General features: G+C 36.2%; 2 protein-coding genes across 2 annotated transcripts; both read right to left on the bottom strand.

The window, feature by feature from the left end:
* Positions 1–1728: 1728 nt before the first annotated feature.
* On the bottom strand, positions 1729–5683 carry LOC131000779 (scarecrow-like protein 14). The gene is made up of 3 exons (XM_057926848.1): positions 5525–5683; positions 2412–4717; positions 1729–2167 (listed from the first exon to the last, which is right to left on the bottom strand). Exon 2 carries the CDS (start codon positions 4694–4696, stop codon positions 2450–2452), a length of 2247 nt encoding a protein of 748 aa, XP_057782831.1. The 5' UTR covers positions 4697–4717; positions 5525–5683; the 3' UTR covers positions 1729–2167; positions 2412–2449.
* A 10157-nt stretch (positions 5684–15840) lies between these two features.
* LOC131000776 (telomere repeat-binding protein 1-like) lies at positions 15841–20924 on the bottom strand. Its single transcript, XM_057926847.1, is given in 12 exon segments — positions 15841–16321; positions 16324–16446; positions 16603–16666; positions 16826–16902; positions 16904–17150; positions 17251–17492; positions 17636–17715; positions 17816–17878; positions 17980–18180; positions 18250–19108; positions 19211–19389; positions 20544–20924. Coding segments are annotated over 11 exon segments (2085 nt in total). The 5' UTR covers positions 19292–19389; positions 20544–20924; the 3' UTR covers positions 15841–16273.
* Between the last annotated feature and the right edge of the window lie 327 nt (positions 20925–21251).

Below are 21251 nucleotides of genomic sequence, written 5' to 3'. Positions count from 1 at the left end.
AAAAATGTTATTTTATGTATTAAATATTTTATATAATTTCTTAATAAACATTTTGCTTTTGCTCAACTTTCTTTTTTTTTTTTGATCAGTAAAGTAAAAATTTTATTAAAAGAAAAGGGATCAAGGCATCAGGAATGCCAATCAAAACAACAAAACAAGTTTGAAGTCTTTGGAACACCAAGAAGTAAAAGTAATTCCTAACTCCACGATTTTGTAGGCCTCGTTCCAACTCCAAAGTCTCCCCTTAATCTGTAAAACAAGTCTATCAATATCCCAAGCCTTGTCCCGGAAACGACTATCATTCCTGCTTTCCCAGAGCAACCACACTGTTCCCACCCACAAAGCTTTAAGCAGTCTTCTTTCTCTCTTCTTTTTTCCAGCCGCAATGAAAGAAATGAAGTGTTGAAAAATACCTCTCGGATTTGCCGTTTTGATGTCAAGCCATTGAAAGATCTGGTCCCACACCGCCGCTGCTTTAGGACAATAGAGGAACAGGTGTTCCGTCGTTTCCTCACTAGAAACACAGGCTTTTGCTCAACTTTCTAGCTGAGTAGATATTTTTCTTTCGTTTATCAACTAAATATAATATGTTAATACCGGAATCTCTGTAATATATAATTTCTTAACCATCTTATGTGTCTGCGTGGTTAGATCTAATTTGTAAAATAAGAGTGATATACTATGGGTGATTCACAGTTACTATTGAAGGAGAAGAAGTGTTGTAATCATCTCTTGCTAGTGTGTGGTTGGACGTGTTTCAAGGAGGTTGGCGGTCCGTAGAACGCAACAAGCAGAATTCATAAGTAGTTCGACTAAATGTATGAAGTTGGTTTACAACAAGATTAATATTAAAGTTATACGGAAACATGTTGAGTGTGATAAGTCTTTACCCACTATTTCCAATATGAACAAAGAATTTGTATAAATAAACGAATAATTAAAGAATTTCATGTTAAGAGTATTTTTGTCCATTACGAATAATTTGAGCATAATATGCATAATTTTTATAAAAATAAAAAAATTTCATTTTCACTTAATGAAAATGGGCAATTTTAATTTTCAATCTTTTCACAAACTTGGATACTGAAGCAAATGTAAGCCTCTGACAAATGAGGCTCATTCAATTCCTCAAAATTCACAATTTTACTCCATTTTTGGACTTTCGACAAAAAAGATTTATCCCTCATATTTGTCTAACCAACTAGGTTTCAATAACTTTCAGCGAGTCAAAAAGAAAAATGCAAGGATTGAAAGAGGGTCATTCATCAAAAGGTATTTCATCAAATACTGACTCACATGGATCATATTTATAGGTGTTAATTTGCTGTAATATTTTATAGAATTTAAAATTAGTGATTCTAAGGGTATAACAGTAGTATCTGTTATCATTTTTATTATTAATTTTTAAATGAGAAATTATAGTAAGTAAATTGGAGGTTTAAAATCGCCTATTTAGTTCATGTAAATGGTAATTGGTATCGCACTAAAATAGTTTAGTGAGTTTAGTGCAACATTTGAGATGATGCCTTATATTCTAGCACAAAAGAATTTTAATCCATTTACTCGAATATGTTCCAGCAAGTTGGTGAAGGGACCACTATCGTCTACACATTATAAAATACATACGCAATATCTACTGCGAATTAACACACAATATCAATTCGCATCATATGAACATTTTTTTTAAGTAAAAAAACAAATATAATTGAGCCAATTCCAAACGACGAGGGTAGAAACTATCAGTATAAATAACTTGGAAGGAAATCATTTCTACAAAATCGAGTTTAGGATCAAATCTATGCGTATCCATATCATCATCTGAGTTAAAAGAGTGCAATGATGAGAAATCACCAACCCTACAATACATAATATTAATACCTGAGAAAAACAAGCTAAGCGATGATGCATATGCTAACCATATCTAACCTCAGACTAAGATCTTCAATTATTCAAGAACAAGAAAGAGCAGTCAAGTAGGAAGCCCCTCTTCAGTGCCGTAGATCGCTGATATATGTACACATGATTTGCTATTCTACAACATGATGAGCCAAATCAGAAGAGGCGTAAGTCGACTGGATAGAGTTCCAAGTACCTTGTAATATGACATCCCCACAACTGCAAGTTCCCTTTTCTTCTGATACAATGCTACTTCAAGTGCAGATATCGTCTCAAGAAACAAATAGAGAAATTTGCGTTGTCAGTACACAAGTGGCATGCTTTAAAGACAAGAAGCACCAAACTCATTCTTATAATTCATCATGTATATATAATGCAGAACGGAAGCAAATTTATAGATGCAGAGGGTGGAGAGCCAAATAGGGAGCAGATGATGTTTGTTTAACACGCTTGCCTTAGAGGTCTAGAACTAAGATGATGAAAGAAAATCACCTCAGATTCTTCAACATCTTTACCTGAACCCCCTTAATGTTGAGTGAACATGCATCAGACTCTATGCAGGGACCCAACACGAGCTTGCACAAGTAATCCTGCCTTTCCACCCTTGCAACATCCAAAAACCGTCTTCATCAAAAAGAAAATCTTTGTGATATCCACAGCACTTGTGTCTGATTTTTTTCAAAATCCCATGATCCAAGGGCAGCGGTTTGAACCCAGCCCGTATGTGGCGAACTTGCCACTGCTTGTACGTCTCAGGTCTCTCAACCCTCTCTGCTCCCTCACATGCAACAACATTAATTACCTCACGGCCAAGGAAATCTTGCTCAAAATCAATCCTATGTGGATTATCACGAGGCAAGGTAGCATCAAACATGTCAAACAGTGCAGAATAATGGAACAGGGCCTCCCTGAAACGAGTCACGAAGAAGGGAGCATTAAAAGATCCATTTGTGACAGTGTTTACGAAGATATGTGGCTTTATTTTCCTGATTAGGTCCAGAACAGCATCCCTTGGACTATCAACCATAACTGTCTCATCAAGCAATCTGCCAAACCGGAAAAGAGAGTTCACAGCGATCACCTCACCACTTGCAATCTTCAGGTCCTCGATCTTAATTGCCTCCCAGTTTTGTGTTGCAATGGCTTGGTATTCAAACGGTACTCCAAAACGTTCACAATATTTTGCTAAGCGGGAACCTGTCTCCTCTAGAAGTTCGGCTGGTCTAAAACCTGGTTGTGGAAGCTCAATTCCAGTGATACGCAGCTTGAAAGTCCCACTAGCTCTCTCTGAAAGCTGCTGAATGAGGATAGGCCACTGGAAGCCATAAAGGATACCGAAATCAATAATATGCAGTGTAGTTGCTTCTGATGCCAGCGAATAAATCATCTTATTTGCATAAGCAATCGACAACTTCTTGAATGGACAGGCTGAAAGATACACCTGGTAGGCTTTTAACTTCTCTGCAGCCGTAATTTTCCTGCGATTTAGGGATGCATAAAGCTCAGTTCCAGTCCCACCCAGCCGTGCCTGAAGACCACTAGCAAACACATGGGCCAACCTCTGGTATACATCACCGGTTGGAGAAGAATGCTGCATGATCTGCTTTAATTGTTCATATGCTGTTCTACGATCATCAGCAGCAACAGATTGAGCACAACTAATCAAAAGGGTTCTGAGGTCCACGGAATCCCCCTGTCTCTCATTTTTCTTTGCACGAGCTTTTCTGCCATTAGACCCATTAGGCAGCACTGCTGGCAGCGGAGCCGGGCCTGCCAGTTCAGTATCATTGTTGCCACACTCCTTCTTGACATCAGTGTAGAGAAGAACTCTATCAAACATTTCAGATAGTTCAACCTCTTCAACATATGTTGCAAACTGCTTGCTGCTTCTTTCCATGTCTTCCAAATTCCCATCGTCTGTATGTTGATGCTTCCTTCCCTTGAGGCTATTAGACGAGTTGTGAGGCTCTTCTATTTCTGTTTTGATAACAACAGCTGGACTTATATCTTCTGATTTTTTAGGTAATTCATATTTGTCCAAATCAATAATCAATGGATTACTGTTAGGAAGGAATTTACTAGCTTCTTCCATCCCTCTCTTGAACTGCAAGATGGATTCACTATCACCAAACAAATTCTGAAGCAGGCTTGCATCGCTAAAGGAGTTCATCAGTGTATTCACATTACCATAGGAGCTGTTGACAGCAAGTGATGATGATTGTGAACTGACCGGTAAGAATGAATCGGACAAAAGATCCTGCAGATGACCCTGTTCCATTGACGAAGTATTTTCACCTGGATCAACAATCCATTGAGGATCAATAGAACTACTTCCAGCATTACTGCTGCTTGTATACTCGCTGGAATTCCCGAAAAAGCTATCAGGACTGTCAGACTTTTGATCAACATAACTTCCTGGATAAGACGGTGAAGGTGGGTACTTCTGCCCAATGACTTCATACAAGGATTTCTCAGCAGCACGTAGAGCAAGGGGGTCATGAAACATGCTAGGCTTCTCTTCCATATCCTCTTCAACTAGAATCTGATTGAGAAATTTTAGCACTGGATCAGAGTCTACATCATCTGGAGAGTCGGTTTCATAGCTCACATTCGAAGATGGACCAAAATTATCAGGGCCTGGGCTTATAGGAAGGAAAGGGATATCCAGGACATCAAGATCTAAGTAATCATGTTTAGTCCCATTTCTAAGGTTTTGAAGCTGATCATAACTGGGGAGAAAACTTCCATCATCAAATTTAAACTCATTTGATGTGTTGGAATCACTGAACCAAGGATCCATGAGAACGATTACTTAAATTCCCTGAGAAAATAGAACGCGCACATTTCAATAAGTCAATTGTTGGAAGGAAAAATTGCATTTCATAAAAAACTAAAAAGCGTGAAGAACAAACTCATTAACCAATCATAACCCACAGCATCAAAATAATGAACAGATTTTACTAAATCTCCCAAGCTCACAAGGCTATAATATATGACATGAGATCAAGTGGAGTCAACAGCTTCCGAAAATCAAACAATAAGATCCATCACATACTAATCCAAACAAATCGTTTCATTTCAACATAGAGGCAAAGTGTAATAGTTTAGAAATCGAACAAAGATTTTAGAACAGTTAAGAATTACTTTCTGAAGTAATTTTTCCACATATCGCATTGTCGTCTAAATCATTATTTTAGAAATTAGAATAGTTAAGAATTACTTTCTGGAGTATTTTTTCTTTTCTTTTTTTAATTTACCGTACAAGAAATTGATTAGTATGTTCCTAGGGGGGAATTCATGAAACGCAGGAACAAAAAAAACACTATAAATTACGGAAACCCTTACATCTGAAACACACAAAAATAACAAAAACTCAACTGATTTGCTTCATCATCCAGCAAAAACTCCTTAGATTGCAGTCAAATATAAAACGAGAAATTAAACTTGAACTTAAATGGTCGATGTAATAAAAAGATACGCACATAGACTCCAGAATCAGATAATAAAAGGCAAAAATTAAATAAAATAAGGAAGCAACCATGGGATACATCATACAAGTTCGAAAGTGAGTTAAAAAAGAAGAGAGAGGGAGAAGACAAAGAAGAAGAAGTGATTTTGCTTTGCATACCTCGGAAATTCGTCAAGTGAAAGGAGAGGAGGTAATCACAAATATGAAGTGAGGAGTGAAAGATTCTTGAAAGAGTTAATTGGAATTGTCGGGTCGAAATGAAATAAAGCAACTCAGCTCTATTATGTTGGTGTCTGTATCTGTATGTAGAGAGAGAACGTACTCAGAAAAGGTCTTGTCTATCTTGTGGGATAATTATGCACATACCCTTGAGGATTATAATTATTACCAAAGGCCCTCCTCCATTTTTTTTTTTTTTTTTGACAGCAGCCCTCCTCCATTTACTCCCCAAGAATCCCCAAGAATTCAATTGTATGAGGATCGAGGAGTGCATTGCTTTATTTCTTTTTTTAACTCGATGTCTGGTAAGATTCAAATATACTCCTTCCACTTTGAAAAAAAAAAAAAAATCCTAATTTAAAATAATCTTATCTTATTTATAAACACAACCACATAACGTATTACTAGTGAGAGTATGTAAATGAAATTCATCGATTCTTTCCCAAAGTTATATAAAAACTAGTATACAGTCATTCGTACGATGCACGACGGACATCGAAATTAAATGATAAATTTAAATAAATAAAAATAATAAAAAACATCAAAATATAAACAAACACAATATATATTTTAAAAATAAAATATAATCATCACATCAATTAATCAATAAAATCTCGAATTTAAAAATGTAAATTTTCAATTTATACAAAGTGTAATGATAATTATAGTTATTAAATAAATTTAAAAATTATCCGATAATGAAAATTTACATTATGCATATATAAATTATTAATCATACTCCCTCCGTCTCACGAATCTTGACACATTTCTAAATAAGATAATAATTACTACTCCCTCCGTCCCACTTCAATTGGCACACTTGCCTTTTTTGTTTGTCTCATTTCAATTGGCACTTTCCAAAAATAGCATGTGGTCCCTACCTTCTCTACACACATTAAACAAATGGCCCCCACCCACTTTACACACTCAACCCTTTATTCTTAATCTTCGTGCCCAAAGTAAAAGTGTCAATTGAAGTGGGACGGAGGGAGTATTATTTTCTCTCTCCTACTTTATCACTTTTATTACATTCTCTCTCCTACTTTATCACTTTTATACTTTATTAACTGCACACTTAAAACACTAATACACAATTCCTTAATTCTCGTGCCGAAACCAAACGTGTCAAGATTCGTGGGACGGAGGGGGTAATAAATATTTTCATACATAAACATAAATAAAAAGTTATAAATTTTTAATGAAGAGATAGAAAATAAAATATTTTAAAATTTTCATAACTTATCCATTTTAAATTTATTTTTAATGATTTGTATACTATATTATATTTAAGGTACATATTGATTATTCTGTTCATGAATCAATTTGATTACATTTAGAAAACAATGAAAATATAAAAAAATAAAAAGAAAAAAATAGTGAAAAAAGTGGTGGAACAAGAGAGAAAAAAAGAGAAAAAAATGGAGGAGAAAAATAGATTGGACCATAGACTGGGTGACCTTTTCTTGCTTGTCCTTGGAAATAAGAGAAAAATGTATTTAAATATATTGATTTATTTATCTATTTTATCACATGATAAGCTCCTCATATGTCGCATTAATTTGACTCATTGCCAAGTCGATTCTAGTCAGGTGTGTGAAATGCACGCGCCACACTAAAAAAATGATGAGTCGGACTTATCCATACGAGTCGTGTCTCGTGTCAATCCATTATGCGTTGGCTGGCTCATCACACCAAGACTGACTCGAGTCGACGGCTGAGCCAGCCCGATGCAGGCTAGTTCCATATATTAATTCTTATTAATACTACCTTTAAGAGGAGACTCTTTTTCCATTCATAATATACTCAATCATTTTTATATTAAATTTGTGATATTCTTTTTTGAAACTAATTTTTCAGAATTAAAGGAGTATATAACATTTGAAACTAAATTAGTTATTCTTCAAAATTTAAATAGGATAGGAAATATTAAATTTTATGTCATAGTTTCTGTAAAGTTTGTTTCTTTTTCGGGGGTGGAGAGATATTTCTTTTATCTTTATGCTAAATCTATATCTAGATATAACAAGAAAATAAATCAAAAAATTGTTCAGTTTGTCAATGTCAGCAGCCTTAATTCTACCATATTTGTGCAGAATTTTTTGTGTTTGATTTTTATAGAAGTATAATTATGTAACTTTTATTACAGAAATATCTATATTATTTTTTATTATGATTTTTTATTTTTATTTTATTTACTATTTTCATGTTTAAATTTTTCATCAAGTATTATAGTTTTTTTATATATTATACTATCTCCGTCCCACTAAATATGACTCGCTTCTTTTCAGCACGAAAATTACGAAAAAGATATAAATTAGATAAAAATGGTAGGAGTCACAACTTTTCAAGAGTTAAACATTACCTTTTTATTGAAGTGAGCCATCTACAGTGGAACAACCCAATAAAGCCGAACCCACACGCGACAATACGGAAGATATATAAATTCGATTGGTAAAACTCTAAGTGAAACGAGTGTCATATGGGATCATTTCTTATGAAATCAAAGTATCTAGGGATGCAGCAGGTAGGAGTGGTAAAATAGGTTTGGTTACTTGGGTATAATCATATCAAAATCGCTTTCCTTGATTATTCTTCGATTACTTGATAATCATATTTCACAATTTTAATATGGATACCGATTTTATATATACTTTGTCTATTTTTGGCCCAGGCATGAGGTAGCTTAATAAAGAACTGAAAAATATCCTCCTAAAAATGAAATTTGAAAAAGTAGTATCTACATGACATAATAACATAATTAAGAAAAGTAATTATTAGACTTCTCATTATTATTTTCTCAAGACTTTGACATATTCCATTGACTTAAATATTAAAAAATTAGAAAGATATATTTCCTCGGTTCCCCATAAATATGCATAGGTATTTTCAGCATGACTTTTAATGAAAAATTATTTAGAGTATTAATAATGTAGAAAGATTCTTACATTAAGAGTAATAAAATTATTCAAATTATGTGTAATTATTTACAGATTCTTACATTAAGAGTAATAAAACTATTCAAATTATGTGTAGAATAACGTTCAAAATTGAGATAGTATGTCTATATTTATAAATTATAATTATAGAATTTAGCTAGAACGAACTTTATTAGGTCAAACGAGAGTCGTATCCAATGCTTTGCTATTCTTACACTTATTTTATATAATTTTACTTATAAAACTTGATTTCGAGGCGAGTTTAAAGCTTTATCAAGCATAAAATACTAGTAAATATAATTCATATATTGTGAAACCATATTCAAATAAATTGAACATTAACTTATTATTCTCTCCGTTCCGCTTTAATAGGTCCTTTTTTAATTTTGGGACGTCCTATTAGAATAGGCTCCAATTTTATTTTAAAAAATAATATTTTAATTTTAGATCAAGTCATTACCTTTAAAAAAACAATGTGGTAGCGGTCCTAAGGGACAATCTGTAAATATGGTGGAGTTGGAGGGGGTTTAAATAATTATCAATTGCTTTTTGTCCAAGTCTGGTGAAGCTTCGATGAAGCAGAGTGCAGGCTGCCATCTACTGTGCTTTGAATTAAAGCAGTCAAACATTAAATCATTCTCTAATTATCTCATTGACCAAATTATTTATTATTTTCTATAAAGTTCTCACCGTTTTTATAATTAGACGCATTTGTTAGTGGTTATAAGACCCATATTATTTATTTAACTAGGCTAAACTGGTGTTTGATAGCTTATATTAATAAACTCTCAGGCCCTCTACAATGTTAAAGCCCGCTATTATTTCACTGTTACTCCCACATTATCTATACCACCTATTTGGCCGGATTAACAATCTTGATATCAACAGTGTTCCATACTAAATTTCAGCAAGCCAAATCTACCCTTGCAAATCCAACCTAACAAAGTTCAGTAATTCAATTGCAGGCGTGGGTGCCCACTAAAATCAGAGGTATGCCTAAATTTGTTTTCATTGCCATCACCGATTAAAGCTAAACTAACTCCACCACCTCTCGCTTACTGGTCGCCAACGCCGCGCCCAAATCTATTGCCACCAGACACCCCCGCTATTTGTTACTGTCTGAGATATTTTCACAATCCGATCCGAAGCTTTGGAAGGCTAGGTGGACGGATGGCGGAAACCGATTAGTGGGCTAGAAAGAAGGAAATTAAAAGTGATGAAATTTACAGAAATGATAGGCGACGACGACGTTGTGGTTGGGGAGGGACGCCCGTGCTGGGGGCGGCGGGGCAGCGCGGCGGCACGCGGGTGGGTCGGGGGAAGAAGGAGATTGGAATTGCTGGAGATAGGAATTGCCGAATTCTATTAATAGATTTTTTCTTTTTTTTAATTTAAATTTAATAGTATAAGGTTAAAATGATAATTTTTTGACTTTTGATTATTTAATCTAAATTTTAATCTTGATCTATCAAACAACTAATTCATGTTATTCTAGATTTTAATCTTCATCTATCAAACACTAAAATACATTACTAATCTCACCCAATCCATATTATTTTATCTAAGTTTTATTTATCACTTTTTATCTCAACTAGCTATCAAACTAGTTTAATCATCAATTAGCATTTCAAGTACCAGTTTTAGCTGAATGACAAAACCTTTAACAATTTCGTTTTTACTACTTATTATATGGAGTATAATATAATGATAAGACATTAAGGTCAAAATTATGTTATTGCCTTCTGACCGGATAAAAGTACTTTATACAAAGTACATATATATATGTATTATAAGTAAATTTTGAGTTCGTTTTTAGATAAAACAAGTTGACCATGAATTGGATCTTGGTGGACCCAAACAAATTATTCATCTCTTTGGTCAAGCTAACTGGATCAACAAATAATTGAAATCACCTTTATATTGCTTCTAATATTAGGTTTTGAGAAAGTATATTTGGAGTATTTGTCTATTATTTGCTTTTTTATTTTTGAGAATAAAAATATTTAGGGTTATTGTTGTTTAAATACACCAACTTTCCTTCAATTTTGAAATTTAACATGAACTTTTAATTTTTTATTAAAATACATGAACTTTCATAATTTTGTATTTTTAACACCGACGACTATTCCGGTGAAATTGAATCTGATGTGGCATAAATTAACTGACGTGGATATCTGCTGTTATTTCATTTCATTTTTTTTTTGTGATACATGTATTTTACAACTTTAAAAACTTTCACAATTTCATCAGCCGCAATTTACATATTCTCAACCAGCCACTATTTTACAACTTTAAAAACTTTCGCAAACTCAGCCGCAATCTTACACTTTTAACTCTCATAAAAAACGCAAAGGAGGGTGAAATACCGATCAAACTCCGCCTCCCTACTGTTCGAGACAGTGACCCAGTTGCAAAGAAGGCCTAAATACCCTAACGTAGAATAAATTTGAAGATTTGGGGGAAGAAATTTCTTTTATTTTTTGTATTTTTCTATTGCCCAAAATGATGTTGTAGTGACGTGTCACCTATTAGTCCTACTCATGTTTTAGATTTGCCATATCAGATTCAATTTCACCGGAATAGTCGTCGGTGTTAAAAATAAAAAATTATGAAAGTTCATGTATTTTAATAAAAAAATTGAAAGTTCATGTTAAATTTCAAAATTGAAGGAAAATTTGGTGTATTTAAACAACAATAACCCAAATATTTATTACTGACGCTAAAAAAATTGTTAAAATGTTGAAAAAGTAACTTGAAACAAAAGCTTATGAATCTACGATTTACCAGTATAAAAATCACTCAATATTATTTTTTATTTTTGAGAATAAAAATACTTACTACCGACTCTAAAAAAATTGTTAAAATGTTGAAAAAGTAACATGAAACAAAAACTTATGAATCTACGGTTTACCAGTATAAAAATCACTCAATATTTAATATTGGTACTAAAAATGGATAAATTGACCTATCAATAAAATGTATGTGTCAACGTGCAGTTTGGAAGCTTTGTGTGCAAGTTTATGCTTTGTGTACACAATCTCAAAGTGTGGTAAATTCTATGTTAGGCCGAGCATGATATAGGAAGTTGCGCCGCGGCTTCTAACGTGAACATGTGTATACCCTTTCTTTATACATATCGATTTGATATTGGTACCGGTATAGTCTGATTCGAGTGACGCACATGCAATTAAGAAATGCGTGAGATTAAAAACTTGTGCAGATAATGGCATTCATTTGTTTATTTTATCTTTAATATTTTTTTTTTAATCAAGTTGTCATCCATTTAAAATTCGCTCTCCTCTTTTGTTTGTATTTAGAGCATCATCAATGGGGGCTCGGAATTGGGCTCGAGCCTCCCAATTCGCGAGCCCCCCCCCCCCCCCCCCATTGCCGAGCCTGCGGCTCGCGAGCCCACTCCTCTCCAGCGCTCCGGGCACAAAATTGTAGCAAGATGGGCGCGTGTTATGCACCTTCCATTTCCAAGCCCCCCTTTACAAATTTAAGAGCCAAGGGTTGGCTCTCTCATAGTGGAGGTGGGCTCTTAATTGGTGGGGACCACATTTAAGAGTCCACCATTGGCTCTCCATTGCTAATGCAGCAATCAGCCCGACTAGTACTCGATTCTCCAAATCCCGCAGCGCTCCAACGACGCCGACCTCATCAAGAAGCAGTACCGTCGCCACGCCCTCCTCCTCCACCCTGACAAGACAAGTTCCATTTTTTTTCGACTCCGCCTTCCGCCTCGTTACCGATTCCTCGGTTGTCCTCTTCGATCCGCCTAAGAAATTAGTCTACGACACCGAGTTCGTCTCCCGCTTCACCAAAGTGGATCTCGTCGCCATGGGGAATATGCATATATATGAAAAATGAGCTAAAATGGACTATGTAACAGAGAAAACTAGATTTTTTGGTAAGTTGGCTGGACTGAACAAAAAATGGTGACATATTGGACAAGAAACGAGCACATGTGCCACACTTTTCTAGATCGCGTGTACATCACTCGAACTAGAGTTCAAATCTACCGATGTCATATAAGGATAGACACGTGTTACCGTTAGAAGCCGCGACGCAGCTTCCTAAACTGCACTCGGCGTAGCATAAACTTTCCTTTCAAAGTGTATTCGATTTCAACTTAATATTATATGATTCCTAATCATAGAGATTATGCATGCATTGCATAGTAACTAACCTATCTGTTAATAGCCATAATTTTGTACTCTATTACATAGTAAAAATCAAAATGCAACAAATCAAAATAATAACAATAACACATACTCTCTCCGTCCGTCAAAAGTGGGGTACTTTAGTTGGGCATGGGATTTGATAAAATTGGTGATGATTTTGATGTAGTTGAAAAAGGGTCCCACCACTTTATGAGATATGTAGTTGAGATTGAATTTGGAGTGGGTATTTTTGTAAATAAAGAGTGTTTGTAAGGTTAAAAGATTAAAGTGGATGGTGGGACCATTTCCTTTAAAGGAAAGTGGTATACTCTTTGCGGACGCCCGATTTAGTAATTGTGCCCCACTTTTGGCGGACGGAGGGAGTATATATATATTTTTTTATAAAGATGACGAAGTTTTCATTTCAATTTTGTATAAATAAATTTATACTATTTTTTTTGTCAAAATTAGGTGTAGTGCCAGTAATAAACTAAAATCGATCACATATGGAGTTGATTTAGTTGCGTCCCATATCACAAACCAAAAAGGAAAATAAGGGGGTGGGCGTGTTGTGATGATCACGAGAGACCCTACTAAAATCTCAAAGGACTAAATTCAACTTGACTCTAAACTGAACATAAACTAAAAATAAATTGGAAACACTAAACAAATAAAATCAGTAATAAAAGATAATTTGGGCAAGACGTAGAATCCATGAATACTCACTCTATAGTTCTTTGGTCAAGAAATGTGGGTGTACCAGTTATAAATCATTAATGACATGTGCCTCTTATCACATGTCACGTGCACTTCCATTATATGATAAAATCTACTTCAACTTCTCGTACACGCGAATACTCTCAAAACGCAAAGTAGACATACACACTATATAAACTTGATTTATTGGTGACCTAGTTCTACTCAATTAATTAACGGCCTATTAATTAATCAAGCTGAATTTGATATTTTATTATATTGCCCAGCACTTCGGAAAACACATATGCAGTTATTTAAGCACACATTTCCAACCTCGTGATTTATGAATTCATATCCATTTCATATATGCCCAACGCAAACTTAAGAACTTAGCCAGACATATAATAATTAACGAAAATCATAGATAAAGAAGACATAGAAATAGTCAAATAGACGAAAGCAAACTTACTAAATGGGCAGAATGGTACACTGTTGAACAAAAACATAAACTAAATCGTCTTGCCCAAAACGGGACTTAACAGTAAAATGCAGAAAGTAAATGATTTTTTTTGGTAGTATGAACTCCCAAGTTTAACTTGTAATTTGTGCACACTGAAAATGAACATAGCGGATATATTTATAAGATAATTCGAACGTTGCTCTAAGGCCAACACGCGACTGGGCTAAGAAGTCCTTCTCCGAATGAAACTATCCAGGTGCATTGCGCCTGGATCTCTTGTTGGACTCCTTCTTCAGTGGATCTCTTGTTGGACTCTCTTGATTTGATTTGGTCTCTTGTTGGACTCCATTGTTGAACTATCCAGTTGACTCTACCCGCGACATCCTTATAGTTGGATTTGATTTGATCGTTTCACACTTTGAGTGAAGATGCACATCTTCCCTTATCGTTTCCCAATTCTGCCACCTTTGCCACGTCAGCATCATGCCCTTGATGCCGATCATTCTCCTCCCGTCTCTACTCACTCACTTACTTCTTTTTCTTGCCCAAATTGCTTGTTTGCTTGCTTCCTTGCCAATCATGTCATCTTATGCCCTGTTGGCCTGGATGAACATCAGACTATAAGCGGTAGTCAGGCCGACATCTTAGTCGACAATAATATCCTTGACTGCAATGCTCTCTCTCAGAGTCTTATCAATCCTCCTGCCCATGGCAACAACGAACCTCTACAATGTGCGGTACTCTGGCTTGATCAATATCGCGACGGTTGGCATATATATGTCTATCTCGATTTCTTTAGCTTAAACAATCTGCGAGCTTTGGTTTAACTTGATCTCCAGCACAAAAATAGGGTCTGTCAAAAGACAAATACAAAAATAAGAGGAACATATATATCGAAGCTTTTGTATAGCAAACATTGTGAAATCCGCCATTGGAGCGCGTTCTTGGACTTATTGGAAAACCATTCGCCATATGAATTCAATTGAGAAAAAACATGTAATTAAATTACAAATCCTATTCCCAAAGTTCATGTTGGAGAAATACTACCATATTCTTGCTCCACAAACAATGTTGCCTCCTGAACTTTTCTCAACTTTAAATACAAGAAACTGCTCAACGGGAAAAATGGCGTTAAAGAAACATGTCTCAGAGGGATTGCGAAACGCGGGAAAAATGGCGGTAGCCCTGCAGTGGCGTAGCAATTCTTGGAGAAGAAGACGTGACGACACAACGTTTTAAGGGCGGTAGCGGCAACGACAATTTCAAAGAAAGAGAAAATTTAGGGTCTTGTGTGTATATGTGTGTTCTGGAGAGAGACGGAGGGTGGCACGGACGGCGATGGCGGTGATCGTAGCAACTGCGGCGGCTGATGCCACCGAAGAGGAAAGGCGGCGGCCAGAGGTGCGTTGTGTTTGTGTATCAATGTGTGTGTATTGTGTTGCACCATGTAACATATCATACACAAGACCACCTCCAATCAAAGTGTACAATTTTAAGCCCAATAAATCAATATAATATTATAATAATAAAATTCAATTCAAACTTGAAGACTTTAAGACGAAAATGTTTATAGGTTCTCTTTTCCTTTTCTTGCGACTTGTTTGCTTTTAAATGGTCTTCTCTATTTCAAAAAAAATTGGCTACTTATTAGTAAACAGCAGTCAACCACTATACCTGACAGTTTTTACTTGCTGATAGTAAAATCATGAAATTATTAAACAAAATATTTTAATTTCTCGAGCAATTAAGTAATTACATTATATATTAAAATTAATCTTAAAGTGAACAGGCTGATTTGAGGGCGAAAAGTTAAAATACTAGTAATTTTTTTATAACAAAACGTGCCAATAATTTCAAGCAGGCATCATATGTCATTTTACCAGGATACACTCAGTAGTTCACTTTTCTTACAACTTTTCAAAAAATAATTTATGGTTCCAAAAAGATTTAATAAATATATTTAGGATTGCAAGATGAGAAACAAATATAGAAGATGAGACATACAAGTAAAAAATGTGATACAAATGTTTATAACAAAAACAGTCTTGTTACAATAATAATAGCTTTAGCTTTAAACTGGACAAGAATCAAGTGATTCTACATCAACAAGAGAGGTGATTACACTACAATTGACAAGAAATCAACTGACACTCCCACCCCACAAAAACCAAACAAAATTGAACCAAAGAGAGAAACTTCACATTAAAAGACTGCCAGTTTCCCAGCATAATCAATTCTGTTAGCGGAAAACCCCCTTATTCTGTAATGCATTTACAACTGCTACAACCCAAATATTACATAAACACTAATTTACTCCTTTTTGACACACTTTTATACATACTACTAGTATTGTAATAATCACAGAAAAAAACAATGTGAAGAGAGGGAAAGACCACACCTAGATGCGTCTTGTCGACTAATGGAACCGAGCTTTTCATAGAAGAAGGCAAGTATCTGGCTGGGACTTGAGCTGCTGCTGTTTGGCTGCTGCTGTGACCAGTAAGCATGGGCCGTCAACACCCTGTCCAGGAGCTCCTGTGGCACGGGCTCCCCCCGCCTCTGCTGAGGAGATATTCCTGCCGTGTGGACCAATGTCTTCCACTTATCCTGCAAAAATCGATTATGTTATGTGGCTCAACTAACAAGCAAAAGACAACGTCTATATAGTCCAGCACAATCTTATATGCTGTAGAGAACTTCAGTGAGGAAATACAGCGAGACTGTCGATGTTATACATGAGTAAATAACATTACTTGTCTTTACCTTCAAATCCACGTAAGTTCTGTGCTTTGCATTATCAAAAGCTCTCAGTTTCACATCACGCCATCTGCAGCAAAAATAAGCCGATAAGTCAAACACACTCGACCACAAATCTCAAACTTGCTTCAAAGCAGACATAACTTGCTCAGAAACAAGGAACCATCAAAATCACACAATTCCATAGTCAGGTTTCAATAAGAATATAATGCATCATTCTAATTTCTACCTTCCAGTTCCGAGTTTCTCAACAGCCTGAACTAGAGCTTCCACTTCAGCAACGGTGAAGGGTCTACGGATACGTCGGCTGTGTAGACTCAGATCGCTTAGATTTTCTCAGAGGCACCACAGCTAATGCATCTTGTTTTGCTGAAGGCAGTGGAACCAGTGCCTTTGATTCTGAAGTAGCTCTCTGCAACGACATACCAAGGAGAGAAGGAGCTGAATCGTGATCACTTTCTATGAAATTGTTGAAACTTCCATGAAGATCCGGATGAGTATCTTGATTCCCCAGCTGGCCAGCACTTTGAGTGATAGTAGGCGTAGGCGGATACCTGGTGACACGGTGTACAAAACGAAGCATTTGTAACCACTAACCAGCCATACCTATTAACCAAGAAATTTATACTTGAAAGCAGAGAAATCAAAGAATACCTGGCGAGTGGTTGAGGATTGTCGCACAGCAGTTGACCTTGACAATCTTCAGGATACGATCTTATCGGGGCTGGAGCAGGGCTGGCCTCGAGAGTGAATCCCAGGGTATCCATCTTGTTTTCGTGAGAAATTCCAGTCTGCAACAAAGTCTTGTTATCATCTCGAATCTTCTTACCCTGAAGTACTACTCCGACACGTAATCCACCACCAAGTACTGTGTTTACTGCTTCCATAACCATACGCTGCAAAATATTGTCAACCGATTATGTGAAATGTCTCTGAAACAATGTAAGCTATGTAGCACACACTGGTCTCCAAGAATAGGTTGGCCGAAAATGTTTAGGTTCAGCAGTACAAGCTAGAACGATAGGTTGATGTTTGATACCTTCAGAGAACCAACTGTCGCAGTTTCTGGAATCTCAATAAATAACTCCGGAACCCTAAAAGACTTGATTCTAAGCTTGACTGAGTCAAAGGAAAAAAATATTTCCACGTGAGAACTCTTCAAGTGCAGGCAATTTCTAAGCCACAAAGATACAAATGACCCAAAGCAAATTTCTTGTACCTTGGCTATTCTTGGAGTGGAAAGAATCATATCCTCCTGCTACGGAAGTTGGCGCCGCATTTGCTGCATGTCGTGTTAATCAAGTAAAACGTCGGTCATGTTTAAAATCCAGATCGTGTATCTTCATGCATGTGTGTAATTGAATGGGGGAAGATGAAAACTACCTCCCGGCAGCGTTGGACCAGATCTGAGTCCATCTTCATTAGCGCCATTTTCAGACACTCCGAACATCCCATCACCAGTGATGCTTTCATCAGAATTAGAGACCGAGCTACAGTCATAAAGCTTCCTCTTTTTGAAAGGATAGTCCCTGAGAGACCTTTGGCGCTTAAGACCATTCTTCCTGTTGAGATAATTGCATCTTTCTGCAAACAGACCGAACTTATTATATACTACAAAACAAGCGATGACCATATAAACTTAAAGCAGCTCACCAGCATTACAGCCTTCGTCATCCTTCACGTTTGAAGTTATTTTACAATGCTTAGGTGCTAGAAACTTTCTAAACCTACGGTCTCCAGGCTGCTTAAAGGCCTTATTTCTGGCGCTAGGTTCGATGCACTCAGAAGAGTTATCGTCATCATCTCTAGTAACTAACTTTACATTCTCCCGGTTAACGGGGAAAGGACCGCAAGAAGTACGGTCCCTACAAAATGGAAACTTTACACTATCAACTGAACACACTAATGCAGAAGATTTTCTGTCTGACGCCTCTGGACGCACTGAACTGCCCAGAGAAACCTTATTACTTATCGACAAATTCCTAATATTTGCAGAATCCAGTTTTATGTCTTTCCTGCCCTTCCTACTCTCGTCCTCCGACCCAGAATTAGCAGATAGCCTAAGACCAGACGACTCAATATCAACTGAAGGAGTAGAAATCCCAAGGCTGAGCTTGCAGTCATCATTGACCAATTGTTCTGCGGAACCAAACTTCTCCGAGCAATCAGAAGATGTTATACCAGAGGCGGGCCTCGAGATTATATCGTTTTGAGGGCAAGCAAGTTCGTTCGAACACAAATTTGGATTGGGGGCTTCGGAGACAATTTCAGTAAAGAGAAAGTTCCTTTCATAACAATCTCGATCACAAGATTTTTCTTCTAAAGGCTTATTCTCACCCTTATCTTCCTTCCCGACAGAATTTCCCAGAGTAGGAGGCTGCTCTTTTCCAGCATTTGTATTTGCAGATGGCAGACTTTCGCCATCCAAGAGTAACTTCCCAGCTACGGTTGCTAATAAGTCAAATGCACACATTTGGTTGTCATCAGCTTTCCTCTTAAATAAGCTCCTCCTCTAAGATAAGAAAATGATTAAAAAAAATGGTCAGAGCAAGTTTTCCCATAGCCAAAGGGTGATAGAAATACCATAGATATGGATGTTTGGGAGTCTGATTACCCTAACTGATCTGGCAGCTCGAGGAGTCGGAGGCACCTGATAGCCATTAAATCCATACTCTAATCTCTTCTGCAATGCCATATCTCAGAACCATACCCAGTAAATTCATAAAACAGGAAGACCAGTCTTCCGAAACTGATTATAACATAATCCCAGAGCAACGAAAATGGGCACGACACCTGTTGTATAAAGACAAAATAGCACAGAATGAATAAAGATAACGATACAGTCAGTCAATGCAGAAGATCTCATTCATAAATCAAGTTTTTAAATAGTCTAAAGATGTTACAGATATAGAATTATGTTATCAGAAAATGGCCATAATACGACTTTAATGCCAAAGGTATCAATGCAAAAGGGAACATCTTAAAGATTGTTGAAAGGCCAAAATGGGATTGATAAAACGAATGGATGGAAACAAAATTTATATTTCAGTACATAACATGATAGGAATCAGAAAAGGAAAGCACCTAATAATCCACAGAAACGTGGGGAACATTACCAGATCCTTCGTACAAATCAATATTAAAACAAAACGGAGATTCCTTGTATCGAATTCAAGCGCAGAAAGTTGAGCTTTTGATGAAACAAATCAAACGAATTTACAGAATATTGGCGTAAAATCCGCAGACTAACGGAATATGTGGCCTTTTCATGACAAAAAAACATAAAATTAAAGTACCACAACTCATCTCAACACAGACACAATGGAAACAAATCGGCATTAACTTTAGTTACACATAATAAGTGATGGATTCATTCTGAGGCAGATGAAGGAAACAACAAGCAAAGAAACTCAGAGACTGGACAATAAAGAGAAGAAAAGTAACCCTCACAAAAAACCCCAAGTGAAAGGAATTTCAACAGCATTTTGTGATATTAGATCATGCATTATTTTCAAGGGAACAAAGATTGTAATATTTATACAAGAGGGAGGTAGCATGCTTCATATCTACAATCAAAACGGAACATAGCGAAAGAATTATGAAAAACTTGTCATCTACGGATTAAAACCATCTAATTGCCCAGAACCAGAAAAATCTTTGCATGGTAAAATCCCGGATCAGACACTTCCAAATCATCAGGAAAATAATTATGTAAAATGAAAAATAACGCAAACACTTGATTCGGAAAATATGAAACAATCAATTAAATGAAAAAGGTGAAGAGAGAAAAGGGAAAAAAATGAAAAACCACCCTCCAGAAAATGAAAAATCCCAGAACTCTTAGATTTTTCCTTCAATTCTCCATTTCTCCTAAGAAAAATCTGAACCAAAACCTCCAACTTTACCAAACCACAAGCAGAAGCACCCCAAAAATCTGATCATCTCACCTTCAAGGAATCAAAATCTCTTCCATGCCACCATGAATTATCTTCAATTGCCACATCATTTTCTTCTGCAAGCAAAATCCAGTGAAAAATATTCCTACAACTATGCCAACAACAACGCAAGATCAAAACTTTTCCATTCTGAAACATTTCATCTTGAATCTTCAACAACCAAAATCATCTAATCTATTTTTTCACGATCAGAAAATCAAACCAAAAAAAAAAAGTTGAAGAATGTCACTCAATTCCCCCCATCAATTTTTTTATTTTTTATTTTGTAATCTAATTTCTTATTTTGTTTCTTTCGGTTGAAATTGAAAAGATAGCCAAAAACCCTGTGAAAACCACCTCTTCCGGCTTCCACACCATAGCTTAAACCCCAACTCTTATACCATTGACCCCTGTCACCGGCTCCATCGGTAGACGCCCAGTGCGCCACCGGCTATAGACGGTTACCGCAAAGAACTGCCTGAAGACCTGTTCTCTTGTGGGCCATAGGTAGCGTTGGATGATGCCACGTGGAGGTGAGATGTGAATCCTGTGGTTACTCCTCTCCACATCGAGAAAAACGTTGGGTCACCAAGCGAGGGAATTTTCTTTAAATATTTTTGTCTTAATTTCGTGCCCCTCAAATTATTTTTTGATTTTTTTTTATTAAAAAAAGTACGGATAATAAAAAACTATAAATCATTTGTGGGGTTCTCGTTTTGA

This window comes from Salvia miltiorrhiza, chromosome 8 (assembly GCF_028751815.1).
Source record: "Salvia miltiorrhiza cultivar Shanhuang (shh) chromosome 8, IMPLAD_Smil_shh, whole genome shotgun sequence".
NCBI classification, from domain to species: Eukaryota; Viridiplantae; Streptophyta; class Magnoliopsida; order Lamiales; family Lamiaceae; genus Salvia; species Salvia miltiorrhiza.
Note: the sequence above shows the minus strand (reverse complement) of the source record. Positions and strands in the feature narration are given on the sequence as shown.